The 19,280-nt window shown below is 47.6% G+C and overlaps 1 protein-coding gene and 1 long non-coding RNA gene across 11 annotated transcripts in view; both read left to right on the forward strand.

Moving 5' to 3' along the window:
• The window catches only part of Pkib (protein kinase (cAMP-dependent, catalytic) inhibitor beta), a 167,903-nt gene extending 161,470 nt beyond the window's left edge, over window positions 1-6,433 (forward strand). For 8 of the 10 annotated variants that reach the window (XM_005389147.2, XM_013516610.1, XM_005389139.1 and 5 more), the window contains 2 exons: window positions 1,915-2,091; window positions 5,710-6,433. In XM_005389147.2, the coding sequence (XP_005389204.1) occupies window positions 1,923-2,091; window positions 5,710-5,777 (237 nt within the window). In that variant the 5' untranslated portion in view covers window positions 1,915-1,922 and the 3' untranslated portion in view covers window positions 5,778-6,433. Of the gene's footprint in view, window positions 1-1,638; window positions 1,765-1,914; window positions 2,092-5,709 lie in introns of those variants that run through there. The other 2 variants (XM_005389144.2, XM_005389143.1) reach the window with 2 other exon arrangements.
• Window positions 6,434-6,982: 549 nt separating this feature from the next.
• Window positions 6,983-10,407, forward strand: LOC106149043. Its single transcript, XR_001234966.1, has 3 exons — window positions 6,983-7,343; window positions 9,901-9,972; window positions 10,151-10,407. It is a non-coding gene; the product is annotated as an uncharacterized LOC106149043 (long non-coding RNA).
• The last annotated feature ends 8,873 nt before the right edge of the window (window positions 10,408-19,280 follow it).

The following is a 19,280-nucleotide window of genomic DNA, read 5'->3' on the forward strand; positions in this document are numbered from 1 at the left end:
GGCCCGAGGGCGCCGGTGCTCCCGAGGTCCCGGCCCCAGCTGCGCGGGGTGCGGGGCCGCCTGTCCCCACGGGCGAGCACGAGGCGTCCCGGCAGGGCCCGGGGCCGGGGTCACCCCAGAGGGGGTAAGAGGTGGGGGTCCGCCGCCCAAGGGGAGCCGGAAGCAGCGCTCCGTGTTCTGGGTGCGACTCTGCGCAGCACGCACGCGCACGAACAGGTGCGCACACAGATACACGCGGACACACGCGGGCACACACACACTCAGGCAACGTGACACGTGCACACGGCCTAGGGCTCCATTCCTGGCACTGGAGAAAGCAGGCAAAAACTGATGTAGTAGGAGGAGAGCTGTTTAATTCTTAGGAAAACATTTTGACGTGCAGTGAGTTCACTTTATTTTTTTATTTTTTTTAAATTTTTTTTTTGTCTTTTTGAGACAGGGTTGCGTTATGCAGTTCAGGCTGACCTTGAGCTCACTTTGTAGCCCAGGCTGGCCTCGAACTCCTAGCGATCCTCCTGCCTTAGCCTCCCGAGTGCGCCACCACACCTGGCCCTTTTTTTTTTGTCTTTTTGAGACAGGATCTTGCTATGCAGTTTAGGCCGGCCTTGAGCTCACTTTGTAGCCCATGCTGGTCTCAAACTTGCAATGATCCACCGGCCTCAGCCTCCCGAGTGCTGGGATTACCGGCGTGCACCACCACGCCGGGCAATCTCTTTATTATTGAGGTTAGTTGTTCTCTCATAGCACAGAAAGGGGCACGAAGAATAACAGTGTTGAGAGAGAGAGAAAGGGAGAGAGACAGAGAGAGAGAGAGACCCCCTACTCACAGGAAAGACTTCCAGGCAAACTGGCCATGTTTTGATGGATCCTGAAGTAAGCCTCAGAATCAGGAAGGTTGTACTCTATGACCTTTCAGACTGATTGATTGATGAATTGATTGGTCTGACACGGCCTCACCATACATCACAAACTGCTTTGAACTCATTGTACAGTCCAGTCTGGCCTCACAGTCTTCGCAATCCTCCTGCCTCAGCCTCTTGAGTGCTGGGACGATAAGGGTGCTGCACGATCAGTCTTTTTGGAAAACAACAGGAGTTAAGAATCTTTATAGCAAACTAATTCTCCGTAATCTTATAGAGAGTATATACGAGGTAAACTTTTCTAGAGAGAAAAGTGATGGTCAGTTAAAGGTGACTGCCACGCACGGGGGCGCACACACACACACACACACACACACACACACACATGCACGCATACACATGCTCGCATGTACACTTGAGGGTAACGTGGGTGCTGCAGTTATTCACAGCAGTTCACATGAGCTTCTGAAGCGGCCCCGTTTTGGTATTATAAGTATTAGTGTGGGGCAACGGTATCCACTGCAAGGGTAGAAAAGCTCAAATAAATCCTGACTCCCCTGGGAGTCTAGGAAAATCGGCTCTGAGACCAGGGCAGATTGTAATACACCACTCTAGGGGGAGAGAAAAGCCGCCGAGATAGAGCTGAATTTCGTCCTTCTGGAGGGGCAGAGCGCAGTTTTGTTTAGGTCCCACGCGTGCTGCGGTTGGGTTTCTGCCAAGTGCGCAGGACCCGCAAGCGCTGTCTCTGGGAGGGGCCAAACCAACCCATTTTCATTTCCTGCCAGGCCCTGGTTTGGCTGATCAGTCCTCCAGAAAGCAGAAGTAAGGTCAGGGGCCCACTGCGCAAGACAGCATCCAGGGCTGGCGGCCAGGCTGGCACCGAGGCATCCGCTCCGCCCAGCGGGTGGGCAGGGGGCGCCCCGGGGCGGTGCTGGCCCCCAAGGGTGCGCTGCGCACGCACACGCCCGCGCTTCTCGCGCAGCGGCACCCCCGCGCGTCTCTGCCGGGCACTCACCTCCCGAGAGCTCAACCTCCCTCCTGCCTCTGCCCCTAGATGCTGCTATGAAAGCTCGCTCGTCCACGATGACTGACGTGGAGGCCGTGGGCAGCAGTTTCACCTCCTCGTCGAGGACAGGCCGCCGCAACGCCCTGCCGGACATCCGGAGCTCCGCTGCCCCCGGCGGGGCCTTGGAGCTGCCCCTGCAGCTGCAGAGCCTGTCGGTGAAGGAAGGTGAGGCCGCTCCTCCTCCTCAAACCCGGGCCTCTCACTGGACGCTTTCGGTGTGGAGCAGTCTCCTCCAACCTGGAAAGAGTACTCTTTTTTTCTGTTGTACTAAAACTTCTCAAGTTCTGCTTGAGGCTGAGTGGATGTCCCATCTTTCCGAGCGGGACAGCCTCGTCTTCCCTGGCGCGGTGTGCGTGTGGAAGCTGCGCACCATTTTCTGGCTGGGTGCACTCGAGGGCTGGCAGAATACAAAGGTGAACAAAAGTGGTCCTTTCCTCACTGAGCCTCCGAGACTGATGGAGAAACGCTGGCTCACCCCGGTATGCGCAAGGCCTTCCACCTCTGCTGTCAGGGAGGGGTTATAGTCAATGGAAGGGAGGTGACATTTGGAGTGAATCTTCAGGTAAAAGGTAATTAGTTTTTAGCCAGTGGAAAAAGTTGAGTTCAGAAAAAGAGCGCTTTCAGATCAAAGAGGAAAGGGCTGGGGATTTAGCTCAGCGGCACAGCACCTGCCTGGCAAGCACAAGGTCCTGAGTTCGATTCCCAGCACCCGAAGAAAAAGAAGAAACAGATCAAAGAGGAAAACCCTGGGTCTTTCCCTCCTTGCTTACACACAGGTCATATGGCTTCCTGAGTTTTGTCTGAAGAACAGTGTAAGGATGCTTTTGATACGGTGTTCAATGCATCCCTTCACTTAGAAACATGCATAGAGATTCAAGGAGATTTCACTTCTAAGGCTGCATAGGAACACCTGTACCCTGTTCCCAGGTTAGAGAGGAGGGTGTACCTGTGCGTGTGTGTGTGTGTGTGTGTGTGGAGGGATGTGTGTGCTATTCCCAGGGATGATGAGGAAAATCAGGCTAGCTGCTGCTGCTCATAGGTGCTATTCATGGGCGGACCGGAGAGGGGTTTTGGTTCTGGACCCCAGGACTTTACTTTCTGCTTGCTAAGGTCGCAGATGTCCCAGGTTTCGGTTTCTGTGATCTACGTGGGTCCTTGCTGCACACCATCCCAGAGTGTCCCCATGGTTATTCACCTTTTCCAAAGGCCGCTGTCCTCATATGGGACGCTATCAGTGAGAGAAAAGAGCACACAATAAAACACTATAAGAAAAAAAGAAAACATGGAAGAGATAAGGGGAGGACAAGCCATGAAAAATATTGACCTTTTAAGTTTGAAAAAATACTGTGACTCAGAAAAGTTGCTGCTCATGAGGGACCATACTGAATTAGGTGGAGAAGGTAATTGCTTGTTTATATAAGAAGCCCAGTTAAAGTCTGTGTAACTTAGACACACAGGAGACCTCAGTGTTTACTGACATCGCTTAGGTAAGCAAAGTGGAGCCCAACGCACGTGAGAGCTGACAGTGTTCCCCAGTTTTCTTCAGCCACTAGAGAGTGCGTTATCTGGATGGATACTACTCTGTCTTTGTATTTTTCTTTAAATCATTTTGAAATAAAGTCACAGATATCAACTAAAAAACTCAGAAGTGTTAAAGACAGATCCAAATGTCACCACAGTTGCTGAAGAATAAATAAAAGGCCACAGGCTTGCCTAGCTGTGTGGCAGACACAATGCTTTATTAGCAAGTAAGCACTTTTCTTGCCTACCTTCTCTCTCATTAGCTAAGCAAAAATATTAAGGACTTTAAAACAGAGAGTTTCCAACGGTTAGTGCAAACGGAAAGCTGGGGACCATCTCTGATGTTAGTCATTTAAAAGTACAGATTCTAGGAAACACCTGCAGGTTTGTTTCGGGCCTGTTCTCTTTTGTTTTTATTTTTATTGGTTTGCTAGTTTTTCGAATCAGTATGCTGAGGTGTAGAAGAAATCTAGGATCTCAAATGTCTTTCACCTTGTATAAAATTAACCTAAAATTTCATGATCTCTCTTAATCCATTCCTTCCACCTGGATAACCCTAATCGGAGGGACAGAGACCCCTTACATGCAGGTGACAGGGGCTGGTGTGCAGAAAACTAGAAAAGCCGCAAAGTGATGATCCTTACTTCTACCGCTGCTACTGGACCCATTATCCATTTTTGTGCATGCTGCATGCCAGGAGTCGAAATAAATACATAAGGTAACAGTGATGTGCAATGCCTCAGAGCTAAAACAGGGTGCTGTGGCAGGGTTTGGAGGTGCAGCTCTCATTAGATCTCTCTGGGCCAAATTGCTCAGGCTCCTGGGCACATACCTGGAGCCGTCTGCTCTGAGGGCTGCAGGTCAGGGCGCTTCACAGACTGGTGGTGCGACCCTGCAGGACCCACAGCTGCCCTGAGGCTCAGCCCTGCAGGGCTCGCCTCATGAAGAGGGAATGCAGTCGGAAAGAGACAAGGTCCCTGGGGCGAGGGGGTCGAAGCCCCGGCCCACAGCAGCCCTGGGCCGTGCTCCCTGCTCCTCTGAGTGTGCGGGGCTCCCGCTGAGGGATTCAGAGCTCACATCCTCTCTGCGGCTCTGCTTTCAGAATCCATCCCTAACGACTTCTTGACTGTTCTTATTTTCCATCCACACTAGCACTTTTCACTTCTTACCTTTCTCAAAGCTGATCCTTCATGTATTTTCCATATCCCTTACCTGGGTGAAGGTCCCTGAGAGCAAGGATGTGTGTTTCTTGCACGACTTGATTCACAGTTTGTGCTGAGTAAATACGCAGACAAGGTGAGCAGGAGACCCGAACAGAGTCCACCAGATTGATCTCCAAAGATGCCCCTGGGGTTTGGTAGGAGCCACTAGAGGGGAGTAGTAGAAACTTAGTTTTATTTTTAAATGGAGACAGCAAAAAAAAAAAAAACAAAAAAACCATACATTTCAAGAGACATAGAGGAGATATGATGAGGAGACGTTGTTACTTTGAAAACAGTGACCCAAGGAGCTGAAGCAAGCCCAGAGGAAATGGAGAGGGGTGAAGGAGGCGGCTCCCTGTGAGGCCACACGGGCAGGGCTGGGATCTGGAGGCGGCAGACCTGGGCTGCAGCAGCAGCAGCAGCAGCGCCTGGGCCGGCGCCAGGGGTGTGTGACGGGCTGTGTGCTCTGAGCAGCCCTGCGCTTGTTTGAGTGATCGCGCGCTATCCTGACACCTTTTCTAACTGACGAACAAGGCTGCTGCATTTTCATTTTTGCTGAGTGCCAACAAGTCACGTAGCCAGTGAGGACAGAGCAAAGCAGCCCACATCACACCGAGAGGCGCTGAGCTGGGTGGCTCCTGTCTCAGGGCTTTGCTTTTGCTTTCCCCGTGAGGTAGGAAGGGAGATCACCTCCGAACAGCAGAAGTTTAGGGAGTGTGAAGAATGTAGAAGAACACGATCCGGCATGGAGAGACCGTAGAGCCTGTGGCCTGTGGACCGAGTTAGCCCGGACGGACGTAGCTCTGTCACTCAGCTGTGCGACGCTGGGCAGGCCACTGAACCGCTGTGTGTCAGCTCACTGTGCTCACACCTGCGAGGACTGCTGGTGCTTACTGAGGAGAGGAGAGGGTGTGATTAGACAGTACAGATCCCCAAACCTAGTCATGTCTGCGTACACCTTCACTGAGGGCAAAGTACCTTCTCCTCCAGTAAAAAGTGACTAGGGTGAATGATAGAAAAATTCTGTGCAGATGGATGGAAGGTTGTTTTTATTTTCCAGATGCACAACAGAAGAATGAAGAAACAGCACAAGACCAGCTGGAAAACCCCAAGGAAGAGGAAAAGTGAAGGCTCCTCACTTACCAACAGTGTGCACTGATGCACAGGGAAGGACTCAGTGGCTGTGTTTCCTACGATGTGTGGCACGGTGGTAACCGTGGTAACTTGGACGTGTCACACGATTTCCTTGTGATGCTCTTCCCTTGGACTGCATCCAAGATGTCTGATGTAGGCTATGAAGAGGCAAGTTACGTCCAAAGTGCACCCAAGAAAAAAGTTAAGAATGTAGGTTAACTTAAATACATAGTATTGTCTGTAAGCCCCCCAAAACCTGCTCTTCTCTTTTGAATTTATTTAGCCAGCTGTGTATTTAATTCTTTTTTTAAATGGTGATGGGAAAAGCTTTTCTTGGTGAGTATAATTCATTTAAAACTCTGTAGAATTTGTAGGCAATATATTTTTGATGAAAAGGAATAATAGAACACTCAAAATTACGTGGATACAGTGTATTTATTTTTAATCAATATTGATATGGATTTTTTTTTTCAAACTTTAAAAAAATTTGAAAATACTGTAAAAGTTTACATCTCTAGGATGTCTTTGGTATATTTTGCTTCTAATCTGTGTATACTGTGATTTTTCATGTAGACCCTTGGAATGTAACATTTGTGACAAACTCTTTATATAGAACATGCCTATTAAATGAATTTCACTATCTTCCTTAAGTTCTTTGGTGTGTGTGTTTATATCTTATTTTAATGTGTATTATACAAAACAATTTTTTAATTGCTTCACACTGTCTTTTCTTATTCTTTGTGTATGTATGAATTGTTTCTAAAGTAATTTTCTCAGAAGTACAGACCTTAATTTTTATATCTTTCCTAGAGTAGCTAACATAGCAGTAAGCACTTAAGAATTTGGTCAATAATAATGTAGGCCCAAGGAAAAAAAATACATTATTTTAACATATATTTAAGAATATATGGCCAGCAGCGGCAGCAGCAGCATATAAGAATATATGTTAAAAGGAACAAAAACAGAACCAAAGCTTTAGCAAGTTTAGGTTTATTAGAAATTTTAGGAAAATACTAGAATTCTGAATTTTTAAAAATTGAATAATTATTTTCACCTCAGACACACGCAGGTTGCTATTTTTATTTGATAGTTGGCTTAGGCCACATCTGTATACATTAACCAAAGAAACTTTTTCATTAAAGAAATTGTTTGCTGATACAAATCATTTTGTCTTCTGATGAGTACCAGGTGAAAAAATGGTGGCACATTCTAAAGGAAGCCTCTTCTTCTATCTCAAGTATCCCAGAGGGATGGATCTCAAAGAACTTGATTAAGTTCTCAAATACACATTTTTCTGTATGAAACAACCAGAAGTATTTTGGTGTAGAATTAATACTCAACAAGGTGTGTTCTGGCCACTGGAGCCCATTTCTGCAGGCTGCTCCGAGAGATGGAACAGTCAGCATGAAGACCAGCAAGAGCAGAGCTCCGCTTTTCAGCTGGGCAGGGGAGCTTCTGCCCCTGCAGAGTGTTCGGCAAAGTTTCAGCCGCTACCACTAGGAGCAGGCGCTGCTGTGTGGAAGGGGCAGGCGGGATGCGGCGGTACCTGTTCCCATGCAGGTGCGGAACTTACCTGTGCACCAGTGGTGCTGCATCAGAAACTCTGGAATGAACTCCGAGCACATAGACTGGGGGTTCAGAGTTTGGGGTTTTATTCTAGCTCGCCGGCTGTGAGGTGTTGGGCAGTTTATACACTGTGTCTCCAAAGCCTCAGTTTATGCTTTGTGGAGTGGTATTAGTAACCGAATTCACTGTACAGGGTGAGTGAAAATAGCGAATGAGAGTATATCCATAGCACCTGAGTCCTGCCTGGGAATGAAGAATTACTGAGTAGATACTATTACTACCTTGGCTGTCATGGTCCTCCCCAAGGGTTTTGGTGTTATTCTCCAGTAAGAGGGGTGTTATGGCTTGTGTCTAGATGTCCCCCCAAAGCCTCATGCAGTCCCCTGGGTGCAGGATTCTAGAGTTTGTGATTAGTTCATGGTCCAATGCTGGGATTGTGGGTGTGAGTGCTGCACCCACCCTGGGGCGGGCAGCCTGCATACAATGTAAGGGAGGGAAAGAGGCTTGCTCTTGCTGCTCCTCCCTTTTTGCTTTTGTTGCTCTTGCTGTTTGCCGCTGCCGTGAACCGTTGCCCTCTGCCATGTGCCCCTCTGCTTTGGAGCCAGCTGAGTATGGACTGAAACAAACTGTGAGCTAAAGAAACCTTTCCTTCCTTCATTCTGGACATTGGGTATTTTGTCTCAGCAGCGAGAGAAAAGCAACCAAGACAAGGGGCATTCATGTGGCTGTTTTCCGCCTTCCTCTGGGATTTCACAGTCCGCCATCCCTGGCCCTGGGGGAAGTCCCTGTTGGGAACAGACCTCCATAGTAATTACCACAGTAATGGCAATTCAGTAAGGTAGTGAATGCTGACGGGTGATAAGAATTACTACCTTTCATGATGAGTATTCTCATTACTGTTTAATTAAAGCAACAAAACAGAATTTTAAATCAGTTTTTAAATAAGTAACTTTTCCCATGTGTCTTGGTTACTTTTCTTTCCTTGCTGAGACAAAATACCCAAAGCCCAAAATGAAGGAAGGAAAGGTTCATTTAGCTCGTAGTCTGTGGAGATTTCAGTCCATACTAGGCTGGCTCCGAGGCAGAGCAGCACATGGCGGGGGGTAATGGTTCATGGCAGCAGAAAACAGCAAGCAACAAGAGAGCACAAGAGAGGAGCAGGTGGCAGAGCAAGCAAGCCTCTTTCCCTTCCTTATAAAGCAGGCTACCCCACCCAAGGGACATGCAGCACTCACATAATCTCCAGGCCCTCCTCTTGCACAGGCGCAGGATGAATACACAGTAAGCACCCTGGCTCCCTGCTGAGTCACTTAGTTAACCTTCTAAATGCGCTCATTGACACAATGAACAACATCCTAGCGCAGGAAGGGCATGTCCTTTTCACCCCAGGATGTAGAACTGCTGAGTCACTCAGCCAGGCCTGTAGACTCCCCAAGTTGACACAGTGTATCACCACAACACCCTGGAAAAGGCAAAAGTAACGTCATTCTTGGCTCGTAGTACCATGTGGCGTTTTTCTCTCACACAGAAGACTGAAATGAGCTGCGTCCTTCCTGGTTATTACTAGTAGCGGTGAACGTGCTGAGGGCTCTGTATTCTAAGTCTCACACTCATCACAATGTACACAAAGTGCCCCATCACACCTACTTTGTATTATACGGGAACATTTGCCCCAAAAAGGGTCCCTCCCAAGACAATGGGGAATGAGAGATCATAGCAGTTTCAAGACAAAACTGAATTCACCCATCAGCTTTTATATTATTAAGTCAAGCTGTTTGGGGGATCCTCGGGTACTGTATTACAGCAAGTGGATGCTTTCAACAAAGCTGCCCTGTCGGGGCTCCCGAAAGAGGTCTCTACGCCGTTTGCTGCCTGGTTTACTCACTAGCTAGAAAGTCATCTTTAATGTTGCCAGGTAGCTGGGCTAAAAGCAGACCAAAGCTGTAAAGCAGCCGTCAGGAAACTTAGCTCTGTGCAGAGGAAGAGACCCTGGGGGAAAGGGTCAAAACCCTACTAGACCGTGTGCCCGTGGGGGTGGGTGTCCTACTTGCACAAGGAAACGAGGCATTGGCTGCCGTTCTGCTGGCTGAGGTGGTTTGGGCATCCCGGGCAGAGGAGGAGATGGAGAGAAAGGAGGGGAGGGGAGGGGAGGGAGGAGACAAGAAGAAGGGAAAAATGGCAGGGCAGGGCGGGCCGGGGCACACAGGCTTCTCCACAAGCTCTGGTCTGCGCAGCCTCCCAGTTTCAAAGCTCTGCCGTTTGCCCTGGTGACTCAGGTTCGCTGGGTTCCAGAGTCCTCGGCGTGTAACAGTGGAGAACGGAGCGATACAACGGGTACTGGCGAACTGCAGAGGACAGTGCTTGACACACAGCCAACGCTATTAGTAGTTTTATTTACCACACCATAAAGGGAGAGTATCCTGGGTCCACTGATTTTTTTCATATTATTCATCTTACCAGACTTTCTTTCTTTTCTTTTACTCTCTTTCCATTAGGGGCATTTCCCTAGGGAAGAATGGGGCTGGTTAATCAGTGAGTTCCTTTATTTCAGTTACTGAGGACAACTCTCAACATGAAAGATCTGCAGTTACTTAAGACAGAAACATTGCCCAGAAGGGTTGAAGTAAGTGTTGTTACTGCCCCTTAAAATCATACAATGGATTCCTTACTGAGCAGATATCAGTAAAAATTAGTATACTTCCACTTGGAATGATTGGTGATTACCAAGCACTTTGTAGATCCTTTCAAAACTTTATAAAGATAATCGTACAAAATAGTTGTTCATGTTTCTCATTTTGCAGAGGAAGACAACAGATGCAGGGGGTCTCCTGAGATACACCCAAGGGTCCAGGGCGGCGCTCCCGGGGCCCCTGTGACCTCACCACCTTATCCAAGGGGCTCATCACACTTGCTTGAACTTCATTCAAGCTTCCTAAAAAGTTGACAAGCAGTTTTCAAGCTTCAACTCCGTGTATATGGGAGAACAGCACACGAGCCACTGAGGGGTGTGGAATCAGGGCGCTGACACCAGAGAAACTTTACTTCTTCGTTTGGCATCTCTCATTCGTTTCTTCTTTCATTTAATCCAGAGAAAACTGTATGTGGCAAACACAGTGATTTAACCTGTGCTGAATTTTCGGGACCCTGAAGGAATGGGAAGCTGGAGAGCCACCCAAAGTGCTGTGGGAGAACCCAGACGCAGTACAGGAGAAAGCATGGACGGAAAGGGAAGTGAGCGCCACACCGCACTCGCTGCTTCTCCCGAGAGGCCTGGGGTCGCCCGTGGTTGGAAGAAAGGCACCCTGGCATTCGGGGAGTGTGCGAGTTGGCCTTCCCTGACGCACAGTACCCGAGAGGATTGCTTAAGAGGAGCAAGGGTTTGTCCTGGTTCACAGCCTCAAGGGTTCAGTTCATGGTCACCTGGCCACCGTAGTTTGGTCCTCTGGCAGGTGGGACGTCATGGTGGGCAGTGCGTGATGGGACAGAGCCACTCACCTCAGAGCAGAAAGGAAGAGCCTGGAGTCTCAGGGTCCCCCTCAAGGAAACACCCGAAGGAATGACTTCCTGCTTCTATGCCCCGTGTCCCGAGGGTTTGTCACTGCCCGGTGGTGCACACGGGCCTTGAACACATGGGCCTTCTGGCGACACTCAGGACCAAACTATAGCACAGAGCACACAAGCGTTAGCTGGCAGGAGCCGACTCTGAGCGCCTTTGAAGTCAGTTTGCACCGCCCAGCAGGACGGGTGGCAGGCAAGCTTCTGCAGGAATGGGGAGCCGCAGAGGCCTTGGGGAGCCGCTCTGAAGAGCAGGAGCTGAACACGGATCGTCTCATCACACCCTAGAATCTTAGGCTTGGCTTTGGCAGCCCTGCAAAATCCCCTCACAGTACTTTAGACCCTAAATATTCAAGCATTCCTGTTTCGTAATGAACTTTCATGCACATTGGCTTTCCCATAGTGGGCAGGATTTGCTTTTAAATCTTTCCTTTCTTTGCTATCCTAAAATTGTAGAGAGCAATAGAAGAAAAAAGAAAAACCACAGGCCCGTCATTCAGTACATGCGAACTCGATGTTGGGATTTTGACTCAAACTTGACCTAACCGTCTATGCAGTGCAACCTTGGTACTGGTTTCTACTTGGTTCCAGGAGAAATGAGAACCAAGCAAACTGTTTTGGCTGAAAAAGGTGGTGAGTTACCAGGCGACAACCATAGGTTCTAATTCGCATGCTGAGTACAAAACCATGAGTACTAGGATGGAGTTTTCCATCAATATTTCATGTGCATATCAAGGTCTGACTTACCTGTGGTGAATTAGTTTGCTTTCAGGAATGCAGTCTTAACAGTGATGTGTAAGAATTCCCCAAATGGACACTAGGTGGTGTTGCAATCAAACCAAAGATTCCGGCTTGCGTTTTATCAATTCTGCTACCTGTGCCCTTGGTCAAGTTTATTGAAGAAAAAAAACCCAAACAAACAAAAAACAAAACTAAACAAAAAAATCCACTAAAAGTATGCCAAAGCATTTTCCCCCAAGAGACAGTTTAGAAAAGAAATGATAAGAGAAAGTGTTCTAATCCCTAAGTATTGATTTATTTTAGGATAACACAGGTCCTATGCACCAGAAGGGGGTGCTGGTATACATCCTAAAAATAAACTCCTCTGGAGGAGAAAGGCTACTACCTTTTCTTCTTTGCAACAAAGACTTCCTTCTTCTGTATAACAGGGTCAGCTGGATTTTTTTTTTTTTCAAAGATAGCTATACACAAACGCTTTATTCATTAAAATTAAATTACAAATAATCCTGAATTTGCTAAAATCTTAAGATTCAAAGTAGTTCTTTGATGTCTTTCAAGTTGAAAACACTGTTTTCAGTAGTGACTTTTAGACCTAGAAAAGACCCTGGCAGCTTGGCCCCAAGTGAGCGGTCTCCACTTGGTGGGAGACGGGACTCACGGAACAGACTGGAGCTTAAGTAGCGCTGATTCCCGGCTTTCCAGGGCAGAGAGGGGCCGAGGGAGAACTGTCCCCACCAACCCCACAGTCTGTAGTGTGGGAAAGTTGAGTGTGTAAGGGGCGCTGGGCAGGGAGACTCGGCAGAGGACTCGAGCACAGGCCCGCGGCCTTGGTGTCTGAGTCCCTTCCCTGGGCACCTGGTCCTCGCTCAGGGACAGGCCACGTGCAGGCGGCTCGCGAGGGCAAAGGACGGGAGCCTCAGCTAACACTGCGCATGCGCTGAAAGCTGTCCCCTCTGCTCCTGGTGCTTGAACTCAGTCCTCTCAGCAGCCTGCACGTGGAAACTAGGCCCATGACGGTGCTTGTCTGAGTCACTCCAGGAAGCAGCCAAACTCCCGGAACCCACACCGGGCCCACCGGGCTCCAGCACCGTGAAGACAGCAGACGACTCCACGGGGCATCGCGGGCCGGGTCCTGTCCCGAGCACTTTATCTCACAACAGCCTATGGTGGTGTCGTTATCGTCCCCGCTTCACGGGGCCGTCACAAGGTTGAGGCGGCGACTGAGGTGGATGGTGCTGAAGGCAGACGGCTTCTGGTGAACCAAGTCCTTTGGCGGGCCCTCGAGGTGCAGGGTCGGCTGTGACCCCGGCCCCCTGCCGGGTGCTCCTCGCCGGGGTCCTGGGTGCCTCCCTCTGCGCTGCTTCCCCTGGGAGACTGTCAGCACGGGGACGAGCACCGCCCTGGGCGCCTGCTGTCACAGCCACAGTTTTCGCAGAATGCACCGTCAGGTACATGCGGAGAACGGGCCTCCCCGGGCCTCCCCCGAGGGCCCAGGACACGGACCTCAGCTGCAGGGTCCTGGGCTCCTCGCAGACGCCTGCCCGCCTCCCGCCCGCAGGGCCTCCGCAGGCGCCTTTCCCCCGGTCTCCCGGGCACCAGGCTGAGGCGGCCCTGCATCTGCTGGCAGGGTTTGTCCTCCGTTGGAACTTAACAAAGCACAGCCCGGCCCGGGACGGGGCGCCTGGGATCCGCAGCCACGGCCAGCGGGCAGGCTGGCAGGAGCCGGGGACCGAGCAGTGGCCGGCAGGCGGCGTCGGCGGGGACGCCGGGCAGTCAGCGCGCCTGGGAGCAGAAGCCCAGGCCCAGGCTGCGGGATCCGTCGCCCCGAGGGGCAGAAAATCCGGAGGGAAGAGCCGTTCCTTCCCGTTCACGTTTCTCTGATACGTGCGCTCTTTCCTCTGAGAGCTTCGGTCTTCTTATGTGTGGGCTGGAGTTACTGAAGAAACATTTTCAAGCTAACTTAATTTTGATAGTCTCTGGAGTTTGGACTCATCTTGAAAGCTGTTTTTGAGAGAATGGAAGTGATTATCATTGCCATATGTACTGGGGTTATAAGCCAATGGGCACGTTCTTTCGTTTTGTTTGTGTTTTCTACACTACCCAGTTCCGTCCTGCTGGGCGGGGACAGAGGGCCCTGTCCCTGCGGTCACCACCACCGCACACCCAGGCCCGGGTGCGGTCGTCCGCGGCGTTCACTGCTGGGTCTCGAGGCAGGTGGGGCGGTGCGCCACCTCCGCTCGCTGGCTCCTCCTCAGCCTGTCCTCACTGTCCTGGCACTGCGGTCCAGACCTGGAGGCAGCCAGATCCTCCTGGCTGCGCCCCACGCCGGGCACGGCGCTGAGCTTGGTCCTGAGCCTGCCCGACCCCGTGCACAGGAGCCGGAAGTCCTTCCCCCACTTCTTACCTTGCGTACCCCTGGAAACGACTGTCCTGGCCCCTCCCCGTGCAGCACCTGTCCCCAGGGGCTCTGGGCTTAGCCGCCGGAGGCTTTACAGTGACAGTGGTCAGAGGAAAGGACGGGAGCCCTTGTGGCTTGAGTGGTCCAGGCCAGAGGTGGGTGAGGGAAGGAGAGATTCTGGAGACCGGCAAAGGCAAGCTGAATAACCTAAGAAATCTAGACCTCATTGTGTGGAGAAGAGGACAGCGGACAACGTCCTGCCTCGTTCTTGCTACTACAAAGGAAATAGATGCCCAGTAACCGCGCCTGACCAACGCTATCAGAAAGACTTCTACATCCGAGAACCAGACGGAAAGCTGTAAAAAAAAAAAAAAAAGTGATTCAAATTAAAACAACAACACAATAAAACCCCCTGCTGAGTCCACTTAGCATTCAGGCTTCGCCTTCCCGGAACACTTGAGGTGTTCTGTGCCTGGCTGCTGGCCCTTGAGGTAATGTGCTAACAAAAGCAGTCTCGCCCCAGATCTGTGTGGGAGAGACTGCTTTCTCTGTTCGTCTTTGGAATTAAGAAGTAGCGCCTCCAATCCCCTCAGCCTCTGAAGAGAGCAGGTAAGTGTGAAAATTAGATTCTGCGCCACCGTGGGGCCCATCACTAAGACTCCCGCATTCCAATACGCTGGGATCTGATCAGGCTCTGCTAGCGTAAGCAGGATTTCTACACGCATGAAGGGTTCCCCGTGGATTTCCTAAAAGGAAGAACGGTAGCTGGATGGCAGTTCACAGGCAAAACAAGTATTTGTTTTACTCTTTCCTAAGGGAAAGTTAGGTAATTAAGAGGAGAAAAGAGAAAGGGAAAGAAAAGCAAGAGAAGAAATATTAAAGGTAACAATGAGGGGCTGGGGGTTTAACTCAGTGGCACCTGCCTGGCAAGCGCAAGGTTGTGAGTTCGATTCCCGGTACCGGAAAAAAAGCCAAAAAAAAAAAAATAACAATGAAAGCACTGTGAGTCGGGCACGGTGGCACAACATCCAGCACTCAGAGGCTGGGGCAGGAGGATCTCAGCATGGTCAAGGCCAGCCTGAGCTTCACACTGGGTTCAAGGTCAGCCTGAACTGCATAGTGAGATGTCTCAAAAAAAGAAAAGAAAAAATGTGACTAGGAGTGAGTATTGGAAACCAAGGATAAAAATGAGCCAATTCTAGAAAAACTAGGACAAATATATAACTGCATAATTTCCCCCAAATGGCTGCCTAGGGAATTTAACTAGGCCTGGTTCTTTTTCTACTGAGAAATCGCTGAGGGGCACACTGAACTCATTCTCCTGGCCTGAGTGATACCAACTGGAGAACAAACATGTATTTCAAGAATAGTGGACGCGAGCACCATGTGTTTGAATCACGCTTCTCACAGGGGAAGCTGCCGATTTCAACAAGTTGAGTGGAACAGAGAAGGAACTACAAGATTGGCACATCCGGGCTCAGGCAGGGGAGACTTCGACAATCAGGCCAGCCTTCAGTGGCGCAGTGGATGCACCAAGAGATGCACTGAGCAACCAACCGTGGCCATAGGAGAGACGCACCATCTGCCGTACCCTGAGATTGTCTCCCACACGCAGACAGCCCAGTGCAAGAGGTCAGTAGCAGCCCAGGGACAGCGTCCCCTTGCAGGGCAGCTCTTTGTCATCCGTGGTTGCAGCATCTCTGATCACCATTTTCTTCTTCAGTGAAGAATTACAAAGAACAAAATGCACCGAAAAAAGTTCTTAGGCTGTCATTTGAATTTCTTTCCTGTTTTGCAGAAAATGTTTATATTGCATTGTTACAAATAAACCCATCTCTACACAGTTGTCCTTGTATTTCTTGAATTCTATTCTGCTTGTGTGTTTGTGGGGTGTGTGTTTGTGGTGTGTGTGTGTAGGGACAAGAGATGCATAGACTGCTAAGGACCATTTTTCATAGTGAGTCACACCATCCTTTTTTCTAAATATGTTTGTTTAGGGGTTAAGGATGTAAGCATTTTTGCTGTTGGTTGCAACCAAACTTTGTTTATACCATCTTATTATTTCTTCACACTGACAGAGGTTTTCTGGAAGGAAAACTTAAGCATAGCTTACTCTGTGAGGTAGAATGAATTGTAGATTGTAAATATTTACAGTTATAAACAAATGAGAATAGCATAGCACAAAATAAAAATATACTTTTGGTTTTTGGCAAACATTTGAATTTCCTCCTCCAGACTTATGTTGTCAAAGATTTACTCAACTTTGCATTGATGGACTTGTTACTTTCAGCTATCACAGAAAAGAAGCAAATGCTAGAGGTTCATAATAAAACCACTAGCAAAGCAAGTGTGATATTCAGTTCACAGCCATCTGCATGGATTTAGGTCAAGATTGTTTCTAAAATAGGAGTGGATGGAGCAAGCCAAGAAAATCATGGGGAGTTTCACTCCGTGGTTGAATTTTTTGATTTTCCAGTTCTCTGTAAAACTGCAAGAAAAAGGTCAGGAACACATATCATATTTCTATGTAGCTTATATCACGTAGGCATAGTTGATTATGTACATACACTTTTTTCTATGTCTTTTAATGATCAAGACAGCCCTCACAAAAAAGCGAAACAAAGTTTGATTCAAGAGTAATTATTATAAGTCACATAATTTTGGAAGTTGCAATAAAATTGCCACTACAATATTAATGCATTTCTTACCTGCTGCCTATGAACTTGTACTCAGAGGTTAGCAGTTAGCTCTATGAACTTGACTCTCCTCAAATATTAGATAAGATCTGATAAGATCTGTTTCATTTTCACCAAGTTCTATTAAAAAATCCTTTTTAAAAAATGAGAGATTAACATTAAGGAACATATTTACAATTACATAACAGTATGAAAGAACAAGAGTTAAAAACAAAATAAAAGGAGCATTAGTATTCAAGCCGATAAATACTTAAGGGGCAATACCAGAAAGTAGGTCACAAAGAAGGAAAAACAAATGTTGGGAAATAGTAAAGATGCACAGGGGCTGGGGATTTAGCTCAGCGGCAAAGCGCCTGCCTGGCAAATGCAAGGTCATGAGTTCGGTTCCCGGTACCGGAGAAAAACCAAAAAAAAAGAAAAAAGAAAAAATATGCACGTAGCGCGCAGGCTGAGTGTTTGCCTGTTTTCTGGCCGCTACGCGGGATGAATCCTCCGGCGCAGTGGTCGCGCATGGATGCTGCAGCAGCCCTACAGATGGACCGAAGCCTCGCGCGGTCACGGGGCTGTGGGCCGTAACCTCGGTCTCCCCACTCAGAGCGGGGAGTAGCGGCGGCTGCTTCCTCATGCGCTGACGACGGAAGACTGGACTGAAACACGGTAATGCGCTTAGCACAGTGACTTGCAAACCATTTAATTTTCATAATTTAGGGCCACTGACGCCACTGAAAATGTGAAATGGCACGCATACTTTCATAAGAAATTGAATACTGTAGTAGTGAAATATTAAGTAGACGTTAACATGCTTTTATAAAGATGGAAATGGATCTCGCAAGTCCAATTTGGGAAACACAATGAATTAATAGCCTTAATAAAGGCTTTTGATTCTAACACGTTCTGACTTTATATCTCTGTCTGTGAGGACAACATGCATATGTGCATATATATACACACACATGTACACACACATAGGTGTCATTCTGACAGTGCCTCTGCTATGAGATGAATGAATGCATATATATATTCACACCCATATACGTGTCTGTGTAATTATATATATGAATAAAAAATGACCAACAAAAATCTAAACAATTGAAAACTCATTAATGTTTAGTAAAGTGTATTTTAAAATCAGTTTTGCATGGTAAATTCTATATCTAATTTTGACAACTTGAACATAAACTTCTATATGTGGAAATTATGAAATTTATTTCAGGTACAGTGGTACCTTGGTTCAGGAACTCAATTCTCTCCACAATTTCTGGTTGCAAGCCAAACTGGACAAAAACGGAATCAAATTTCCCCAAAAACTCAATATTAGACCCAACCATTGAATTTGATTTGGAACTTGTCCAGCTCAGTTTATGGCCAGAATCATGGAAAGAATCAAGTTCATGGACCAATGTAACACTATATTTTCTGGCAGTATATTATATTTTTAAAAACTGATAATGCCCACAAAATTCCTAGGTATATATTTTAAAATCCAATACTGGCAAGTTTATCTTAAATTTAATAAACTATTTGATTTGTAAATACACTGAGATTTTCTACTAGTCAGATAAAATAACTGAATGATTTAACTATATTGCTTACTTTTTATGTAAGTATTTTGATACTATTTTTCATTTTCACTAAGTTAGGCTGTAAGATTCATGGGAGATTCTTCTAGTTTCTTTAACACATTTATAATTAATAATAGACATAAACAAATCTATCTTTTAACTAGGAAAATAGCTTTTCTAGTTGATGAATTATACACAAAAAAGTAAAGCTACTATTTAATAATAAATAAATACTGGAATAGTGTATGTATACCAATAGCATCTACCTCTACATAATGTTAGCACCTTTAGGTGCTAAGTGTTTTCTGAATAAATGATTTCCCAAAAATATGACTTGCCAAGCCTAAGCCTGATCATGCATTTTTAATTTTGGATGAGGAAGGCCTAACTTTTATTTATTTAGTTTTGTCTTTTTGAAACGGGGTCTCACTATACAGTTCAGGCTGGCCTTAAGCTCACTTTGTAGCCCAGGCTGGTCTTGAACTCTGAATGATCCTCTTGCCTCAGCCTCCTGAGTAATGGGATTACAGGTGTGCACCACTATGGCCTGCTGCATTTATTTATTTTTTGAGACAGGGTCTCTCGGTGCAGTTCAGGGTGGCCTTGAACTTACTATGCAGCCCAAGCAGGCCTTGAACTCAGGCCTGCGATCCTCCTGCCTTCAGCTTCCCAAGTGCTGGGATTACAGGCATGTGCTACCACGCCCAGCCTGAGAGCCTAATTTTTAAAAGCTGGTTACCATAATGCTCTCCTGAGTGAGAATTTTCCTATGATAGTTAATTCCTCTAAAATATAAAAATATTTAAAGTTTGGTTTTCTAATATACTGTCAGAAACCTTCAATCTAATTAATATTTTTTTCAGTTCAACTTTATTAAGTTACATGGTGTTTTAGGCACCTGTCTTGGTTACTTTTCTCTCGTTGCTGAGACAAAATACCCAACGCCCAAAATGAAGGAAGGAAAGGTTTATTTAGCTTA

Source organism: Chinchilla lanigera, unplaced genomic scaffold (genome assembly GCF_000276665.1).
Source record: "Chinchilla lanigera isolate Chin_1 unplaced genomic scaffold, ChiLan1.0 scaffold00035, whole genome shotgun sequence".
Lineage (NCBI taxonomy): Eukaryota > Metazoa > Chordata > Mammalia > Rodentia > Chinchillidae > Chinchilla > Chinchilla lanigera.